The following is a 9,583-nucleotide window of genomic DNA, read 5'->3' on the forward strand; positions in this document are numbered from 1 at the left end:
GCACAATAGATGGAAGGATTAAAGGCATTAGGATAATACACATATTAAATTAGTTAAATAAGACAGAATGAAACAGGAAAACGTACAATAAAATGACATAAAACATATGATACAGCGGATGTGGGGTCAGAGCTGCTCTCGGACCAGTATCCACATTCAGGAAGTTGTGTCTGGGAAAAAATGTTGTCCACGGAGAGTCAACTCCCTGCTGACGAAGTCTCAGTCTGCTAGGTTGTTAGCTAGTAGTAATATTACCCAATACATAGCCATTTTTAATCAGAAAAAGGGAATGATGGAGGTCGACTCAGGTAAATTTAGCACCATACTTGTGTCTGCAGCTTTCCTTACTAATAAGTTATGTTAATTAAAACTTAATCCAGCATTCGCTAACCAGCTAGTCACGCTAGCCTCAAACTTAGATCATATAGCCGCTAACGACGGGCTAACAACTTTGCCCTGCTAACGTAAGTTAAGGATTTGTTAGAACGGGTCTTTGGAACAGCACTGCGTTTAGGGAGTTGTTTGGCTTAGTCTCTTTACCGTGTCGAAACTCCACTGTTGGCATTTTTACATGCTGAGTCTGCTGCTTGGTTTGCCATTGTTTTATGCTGGATAAACACAACAAGGGAGATTAAATTAGTCTCATTCGGTGTTTGTTGCTCGCATTAGAAACGTACCTTAATTGCCATAAGCAACACCTCGGCTTACTGACGTTTTAACTTGTCAACGGGTATTTCGTTCGGTACATTCGTTGTACTGAATAACACAGATATATTCAGTCCTCCTCAAGATATTAAAATGTGGGTAAATTCTCAGATTGGTAGAGAAAAAATAGAATCATCTAACTATGTTATTCATAACTGTTTTTTATTGGGAAAGTCACTTGTACACATTTTATGACAAAGTATCTTTCCAGCATGACACGATGTCCGATTAATATTTAAAGAGGAAGGGGAACCATTTTAAAACATCGTTGAAAGTTTGTGAGGGGACAAAATCAAGGTCTTGAAAGTTTTTGAAAATAGACATAAAAAGACATGGGTTATTGGAAGTGCTTGACTTTATATATTTTGTGCAAGAATAGAAATGTCTTTTTTTTTTTTTACAAGAGTAGAAATGTCTTTTTTTATACAAGAATAGAAATGTCTTTTTTATTTAAAGTAACATCACTGTAACACAGCAGCACAACAGAAAAGTGTTCACACATTCAAGCCTCTCTCTTCTTTTTAATTGTTGCTGTAAACAGTGTTTACCCTTGATCCGTGTCTCAAACTATGTTGTGTTGGGTCCTTGAATTTGAGGGAATTGGGCCTGGAAAGTCCTTTAAAGTCTTTGAATTTGATGTTTAAGAAGGTGTGGTAACCATGTGCAATGATTATCTGGCCACAGTGTATTAAACATACTATAAATATTGGATTTGAATTGCCATCACATTTGTTTTGCAGTTGTTTTTTGTCTTGTTCTCTTCTCTGTCAGGACATTTTGTAATTGACTTCAGTCCAGTGGTTTTAACCATATTGTAACTGTTGGAATTGAACATTTGGGATTGTATTGAACAGTAGCCTTGAGTACCACATTATCAAACGTATCATTAACTCTGAGAGATCTAATCATATTTATTCATATATTTATCAAGTGTTCTACACTGATCGTAGTGGAAGAGTCACCAGTAACCCACTGTTGGACCAGCTCCCTAGCTACCAGTCCCTGCTGTACCGCAGGAAGTCATCGACTGGTGGCACCAAACGAAGAAGCAGCTCTAGAGCGCGACTTGGCTCCTCTGGCAGTGGGAAATGGGCCGTGAGCACAGTCAGCAGACATGAGGAGAAACAAAAGAATCAGATGGAGCAGAGACCCATCAGGGAACTAGCCAAGACCATGGTCGAGAAACGCAGAGACAAGTAGGAAACACATTGTCATAGTGCCCCACCACCTTCCTGAAAAAATGCTCGAATATGTTCAAAATTTTTATTGTTGGCTATGTTTAAAAGTTATCATAAAGTGTAAGTTCTCAGCAAACAATCACTGTTACCTGTTAGAACACAGCGCTTGGAGGAGGCTCAAGAGCTCAGCAGTTGGAGCCAGATGAGACGAAGCACCCGCAGGTATCTGAGGAGGCTGAGGGATGAAGCCCAAGAATGGCTGAGCTCCCTGCAGCTCTGGAGAGGAGACATCCACCTGATAGAGGGTGAGAGATAAAAAATGAGATGGACTGTCAGAAAACTGCATCCTTAGCCTCAGAGCCTCTTTATTGATTTCTATTCAGGATGGCCGACATGAGTAGATATACTTTTGCTCTAACAGAAAGTGTACCAATTGTTTTGTTGTTCCAAAGTTCATTTCTCACCTCTCTTCTCCTTTACGTTCAATAGGGATGTTCGGCACAGGGATCCTATCTTACTTCTCCTTCCTGCGCTTCCTGGTCATGCTCAACTTGATCATCTTTCTGCTCATGTTCACCTTCGTCATGTTACCCATCATCATTGCCCCCCATGCTTCAGGGAATACCACCTACAACAAGAATGATGGTGAGAGGACACTTGTTTATTTCAACCCACTAAGCATCAAATAGTCTTAAGCTTATACTTTGCTGTGTTTTACTACAGGAAGTGCGTGCAGTGTGTATCCAAGCAGCGCCCGTCGAGGTCTGGTCATCTTTCATGAGCACATTACAGATCTGCTGTCTGGTGGAGTGAGTCCTCGCACTTGTCATTTTATGGTTTCTGGAAGAAAAAAGTTTGCATTTGATTTCCTCACTCACCTTTTGTGCTCAATCTACAGGGCTTTCTGGAACAGACCTATCTCTTCTATGGCTACTACAAGGTGGACAAAATACACTTTCCAAAGACCACTTACAATTTGCCGCTGGCCTACCTGCTGGTCACTATAGCCTACTTGTTTCTCAGTCTCATCTGGATTGTTAAAAGGTACTGAAAAGGCAAAAATCATGAGGACTTTATTTGAAAGATCGGTTTCTGGAAGTGCTGTTAACTTTGAATAACTTTTCTTCAAGGTCCGCCACAGGATTCAAACGTAACCTGGTTCAGGATGAGGATCGCTTTCAGAGTTTTTGCAACAAGATTTTTGCTGGCTGGGACTTCTGCATCACTAATGAGAACGCCGTGAGGCTGAAGAGAAGCAGTTTACTCTATGAGCTCAGGGTTAGTTGATAGTTTCTGTTGAACACGACGTTTTGTAGGACAGAATTTAGCAGGAGCGATAAGATTAGGGCATCAGTGTTTACATGCTTAGAGTTCAATCTGAACCTAAGTAGTAGTTTTGGTTGGTTTTTGGTGGATATGCGTAACCTTAGCAGAATAGTACAGGAACAGCAGAAAGCTACATACAATATAGAAGATCAGTGTATAACTAAGATTTCACTTTCTTTAGGATGTTTTATTTTTTAGTGCCTTTCAAAAAGCTCTTCTCAGTCATGTAGACCGATGTAGTATTTCTTGTTCATAAATGAGTTGTTTGTTGCAAATGTTTAATCTTTGTATCCATTGAATGTTTAGCTGCCTCATTCTAAAATTGTTCATATATCCCCAGACGGATTTGGAGGAGGAGAGGATCAAACAGAAAATAGCAGATCGCACCCGCAAACAGAGGTGTCGCATTTACCTCATCCGCCTCATTCTCAACGTTTTTGTCATCGCTGTACTGGCTGGTTGCTTCTACAGCATTTATGCAGCCACCATCTTCTCCCAGGATGCACAGATGGATAAAATAAAGGTAATGAAGTGAAGCTGATGTCCTTTGATGGCCTTTTATTATGATCCTTCTGTCCAAGTAACTGCTTGTCATGACTAGAAACTCCATTCCAACTTGAGACTGTCCAATGTTTTGTTTTTTCTTCTAGTTCTGTAAAGCATTTCTTAAACTTGAGCTCCTGACTCTTTAATATCCTCTTTCCATTTTAGTGAAATGTTTATCAAATGTAGACAAAAGCTTTAAACAGACGTCAGTAGGCATCAAAGGTAATTGAGGAAATGCTCTCAATGACACTTTTTGCTTGGTTGCAGGAGAATTTCATTGTGGATCTCATCTATGAGTACCTACCCTCAATTGTTATCACCTTGGCCAACTTCATCACCCCCCTCCTCTTCTCCATTATCATCAGTTTTGAGGACTACTCACCTGCCTTCGAGATCCGCTTCACTCTCATAAGGTACAGTGGACTTCCATTCACTTACTCATCCTTTCTCTTAATGGTGATGTTAACTTGAAAAGTAATTGCATTAAGAGACTATTAGGGAAAAATGTCATATTTGCCATTAAAACATGATGTAAAAAGGAGGATTTAATATATAAAGTCAGAAAAAAAGACAATTTTGGAAGTTATTAAAAGAAGTTAAAGGAAATTTATAAGCTATTTATTGTTGAATCAGAAATACTTTATTGATCCCCGAGGGGAAACTCGTTTGTTACAGTTGCTCACTATCACGTCAGTGCACACAGGAATAGAAGTACTAAGCAACTCAAAATATAATACACTATAATACAGGTAAGATAAGTACAAAGTGGATATAAGTATAAAAGCTAAAAGCTTCGGATCAGTTTGTTGAGTCTGTTAGCGTCCGCTACCCTCAGCCTCCTGCCCCGGCACGCAACAGCATACAGGATAGCACTGGCCACTGCAGACTCATAAAACATCCTCAGCATTGTCCGGCAGATGTTGAAGGACCTCAGCCTCCTCAGGAAATAGAGGCGGCTCTGGCCCTTCCTGCAAAGCGCTTGATTGTTCTTAGCCCAGTGCAGTTTATTGTCCATGTGTACTCCCAGGTACTTGTACTCCTCTACAATGTCCACACTGACCCCCTGGATGGAAACCGGGGTCACTGGTGCCTTGACCCTTCATAGATCTACAACCAGCTCCTTAGACTTTGTCACATTGAGCTGCAGATGGTTCTGCTCACACCATGAGACAAAGTTCCCCACCGCAGCCCTGTACTCGGACTCATCACCACCGCTGATACATCCCACCACAGCAGAGTCATCAGAAAACTTCTGAAGGTGGCAGGACTCTGTGTGGTAGCTGAAGTCTGTGGTGTAGATGGTGAAGAGGAAGGGAGAGAGGACAGTCCACTGAGGGGCCCCAGTGTTGCTGACCATGCTGTCCGACACACAGTGCTGCAGACGCACGTGCAGTGGTCTGCCAGTCAGGTAGTCCACAATCCAGGACACGAGGGGGGCATCCACCTGCATCGCTGCCAGCTTCTCACCCAGCAGTGCTGGCCGGATGGTGTTGAAAGCACTGGAGAAGTCAAAAAACATGATCCTCACCATGTTTGCCGGCTTGTCCAGGTGGGTGTAGATGCGGTTCAGCAGGAAGATGATGGCGTCCTCAACTCCCAGCCGGGGCTGGTAGGCGAACTGAAGGGGGTCCAGGAGGGGTCTGACTATGGGCCGCAGCTGTTCCAGCATCAGTCTCTCCGGGGTCTTCATTATGTGGGAGGTCAGTGCCACCGGTCTGTAGTCCTTGGAGCCACTGGGACTTGGCGTCTTCGGCACAGGAACGAGGCAAGATGTCTTCCACAGAACAGGGACCCTTTGAAGACTCTTGCTCAGGTTGAAGATATGTTGAAGGACTCCACACAGCTGGTGGGGACAGCCTTTTAGCACCCCGGGGCTAACGCCATCGGGGCCTGCAGCCTTGTTTGAGTGGAGTTTCATCAGCTGTCCTCTCACCTGGTCAGCAGTCAGGCACACAGCAGAGGTTACAGGCGGGGGAGGGGGGGAGTCGTCAGTCGTGAGAGGGCAGTTAGCCTGAGAGCCAGTTGAGGGGGGAGTAGGACTCTCCCAGGAAGATGGAGGAGGGCGGAGCAGTGGACTCAAGAGGAGTCTAAGGGCCGACAGCAGCTGAGTTAGAGGGGGGATGAGCAGGAGCCGGTGTGTTGAATCTGTTAAAGAACACATTAAGTCCGTTGGTCCTGTCCAAGCTGCCTTCAGCTCCTCTGCTGCCAGTTTCAAATTCTTTGAAACATGTACTCAATTACGTTCTTTCCGTCTTTATCTCTCTTTCTTTCCTCCTTCCTTTCTTCGCAGGTGTGTCTTCATGCGGTTGACCAGTATTGGGGTTTTGCTCTTCTCTCTATGGTCTCAGATCACTAAATGTGAAGGAGGGGCCTGCATCTGTGGCTATAACCATTTGCTTTACTCTGTAAGTCATTTTTCTGCATTCCAATACAATGTACAATGATTTTTTGTGATAACACACAGGTGCCAGCATAAAAGCCACTTTTATCTCTCTGTCAACATGCATACCTGTAGCTCAGCACTTAATGATTCCTCTAATCTAAGGGGTTGTAAATCATTAAGATTTATGTTTTAGAATGTTAATCATTTATATCTCTTTAAATTAACATTACGCACTGATATGTGCCCATTATTTTGGTCTTGATTAAAAATACCTCTCAGTGGTAAGTGAGCACTACATTTGTTCAGTCCTTTGTCACTCATTTGGGTTTTCATTATACAGTATCTAGGTATGTAAGTACTTTTTATTTGTCTACCTCTTTGTTGTTGTCCACAGTGTTGGGAGACGCGTGTGGGCCAGGAGATGTACAAACTCACCATCTTTGACTTCATCATCATTGTCGCAGTCACCATCTTTGTGGAGTTTCCCAGAAAGTAAGTCCTCATCTTACCAAAGTCAAAAAAACATCTTCATCGTCTCAACAGAAACTTCTTTTAGTCTAGTTTTGTGGACAAAATGTGATCATCACTTCAACAGGTATAGACATTTTACCTTTTATTGAAGTATACTGTCGCTGTTGACATATTTTACAGTATTTATTAAAGCCTTGCTCAAGTATAATATGTATTTTATTCTGTGTCACCCCAATCAGTTTCCTTGCCTTTCCTCTGGTAAAACCTTTAGGTGGAAACTTTGTCAACCTTTGTTCTTTAGTCATTTGTAACAGTGCCCTTGTGCTGCCCTGTACTACTCAGGCTGATAGTGAAGCACTCTGACTGTGGCCTGGCTAAGTGGTGGGGCCCGCAGGAGTTTGCTATTCCTCAGAATGTGCTAGAGATCGTCTACGGTCAGACCATCTGCTGGATCGGCACGTTCTACAGCCCGATGCTGCCTGCCATCTGCACTATTAAATACTTCTTTATCTTCTATATCAAAAAGGTGAGTTTTTTTCTTACATGTTTTTTTTTTTTATACATACTTACAGGTCAAAGTCAAAAGTAGGGTTTCCGATGTTCTATTACCTTTCTGCTCCTTGTTTATAGGTCTCGTTGATAAACAACTGTCGTCCAGCCACACGTCCTTTCCGAGCGTCCAGCTCCAACTTCTTCTTCCTGGGTGTGCTGCTGATAGGCCTGGCTCTGGCCTGTCTGCCTGTCACTGTTAGTGTAGCACAGTGAGTAATGCACTGTTTATGACCATGTTATGTTTTAACTTTAACTCTATTAGGTAATATCACGTATGCGTCTCTGCAGCTTGGGAGTGTTGACATCAGACGTCAATATTTATCTCAAGAATGTTACTGTTGAATATAAATGTAGACAGGACATTTGTCATTCCTGTCTGCGTTTCAGTGACTACATAAATGTAGGAGTTCTCATTGCTACTACTTACATGTTTCTCTTGGCGCATATACTCATTCACCCATCCCTTGTTACACAGAATAAACTGTTCCCAGGCCTGTGGACCATTTGTTAATTACAATACCTCCTGGGAGGTGCTGCCAACGACAGTTTCCCAGCTACCCCATGGAGTCCAAACACTCCTCTTCGCTCTCTCATCAGAGGCCTTTGCTGTCTCCTTCTTCGTCGTTACATGGTAGATGTTTCAGTCAGGTATTCCAGCATTGATGATCATTGCAAAACTGATGTTTTAACTGTGGGTGACAAGTGGTCTTTTCTCATTTTCTTTCCCCCCTGCAGTTTGGCCATGTTTTATGTGATCGCACTAGCTGGAGCTCACAAGAGAGTTATTAACCAACTAAGGGAGCAGCTAGCCATGGTAGGTTTACTCAAAAATCTATGTCTTCATTTAATCTATTTCAAGTCTATTTCACCCCTTTTCTATCCTATCTCTTTTCTAAATCATACATTGACCATGCTTGCTCATCATTTGAGTTATTACCAAAATTGGGAACTTCTATCTATGTAACATTTTGTTTCCCAGGAGGGCCGTGACAAACTTTTCCTGATCCAAAAGCTGTGCCAGGCCCAGAGGCTCTCAGCCATCAAATCCCCAGTGTCTAAATCCCAGCCCCGCAGTAGCAAAAGCAGCCCCAGCTACCACACCAGCTTCTCCAACAATTTCAATGAAGGTGTGTTCCTGGCACACCCACCTCCTGACTCCTCCACTCATGTGTGAGGCAAGGTCCTGATATTACAGAAAAAAGACTGGACAGATGAATTGGAGTTGAGAACTGTTTGAATTAATATTTTAAATGTCCTTTTATTTTTTTTTTAAACACTACAACTTGGGAGTTTCTATGGACCAGCTTACATTAATGTGTCTTGTCTTCTCCATGTTATTTTGTTGACTATCTGATTATTAAAAACTATTAAGAAGCCACAATGTTCAAGTATTTTTAAACCAGAGTAGTCGTTGCTGGTGAGATGTTTTTGTTGTGTGTTTCCCTACTGTATGTACTGTCATCTTTTCCTTCTGAGAAGGACTTGAATTAATATAACCACTGGAGTTTGAAAAACCTTTCTGAATTTTATGCACTTTAAATGTATTAACACTGGTGTTTTCTTACAACTTTTGTGTTTACAGAACTGTGTGTTCATTGTGCATCTTGTGTGTTTTTACATCTGCCATTTGTCTTATTAGTCACTCTGTTGTTGCATAATAATGCCAAGAACTAATACATTTCAAAATACTAAATTGTAATTGTGTTCTTTTTACCATTACTGTGTCTCCATTGTTTTAAAAGTCTTTATTTAGATTTCCTAATATATATAATCTACATCATATACACTTCCCACAAACAAAATATATATGTATTTTTCCAGTGTAGTAGTGTAGGAGGGTATGTGGATTTCCAGTGTTTGGGTATAAGTTTCTAAAATACATTTGATGAAAACTGCGGATACCTCACTGTATCTTGTTATATATCTTGAAATATACAAATTGATGGATTAAAATTAAATTTCACCCCCAATTTCTCCGATAACCAATATTCAATATCAAACCAAATCTTCTGAATTTTGCAACAGTCCCAAAATTCTTGATTCTTTCTGCAAGGGGGTCTATTGCTAGAGCACAAAGGAGTGGGGAAAGTGGGCAACCCTGTCTAGTACTCCTCTCTAGTGTAAATTCCCCAGACAGTAAGTTATATAAATCTTAGCTGTAGGATATTTATATAATAGTTTTACAGAATCTATCATCTCACCTGGAAGATTGAATTTTTCTTTCTAACACTAAACAAAGAAGGCCACTCAAAACTGCAGTCTATGTAACTAATTTAACTTTTGGATGGCAGGTATGTTAGTAATATAAATAAAGTTTTAGTCAGAATTTGGGAAGAAATGCTGTTTGACTTTATTATGAGCCTTGTATATGGCTGTGGATATTGCCTTTAATATTAAACTATTTACGTGGAAAATAAATATT

The 9,583-nt window shown here is 41.4% G+C and overlaps 1 protein-coding gene across 1 annotated transcript; it reads left to right on the forward strand.

Annotated features, from left to right (window-relative positions):
• Positions 1-117: 117 nt before the first annotated feature.
• LOC122872930 (transmembrane channel-like protein 7) lies at positions 118-8,854 on the forward strand. Its single transcript, XM_044189057.1, has 16 exons — positions 118-308; positions 1,637-1,901; positions 2,040-2,188; positions 2,373-2,528; positions 2,607-2,692; positions 2,782-2,927; positions 3,014-3,161; positions 3,550-3,732; positions 4,023-4,168; positions 6,046-6,160; positions 6,533-6,630; positions 6,952-7,135; positions 7,240-7,370; positions 7,637-7,792; positions 7,897-7,975; positions 8,141-8,854. The coding sequence occupies exons 1-16, from the start codon at positions 119-121 to the stop codon at positions 8,333-8,335; spliced, it is 2,427 nt and encodes an 808-aa protein (XP_044044992.1). The 5' UTR covers position 118; the 3' UTR covers positions 8,336-8,854.
• Positions 8,855-9,583: the final 729 nt, after the last annotated feature.

This window comes from Siniperca chuatsi, linkage group LG3, assembly GCF_020085105.1.
Source record: "Siniperca chuatsi isolate FFG_IHB_CAS linkage group LG3, ASM2008510v1, whole genome shotgun sequence".
Classification (NCBI taxonomy): domain Eukaryota; kingdom Metazoa; phylum Chordata; class Actinopteri; order Centrarchiformes; family Sinipercidae; genus Siniperca; species Siniperca chuatsi.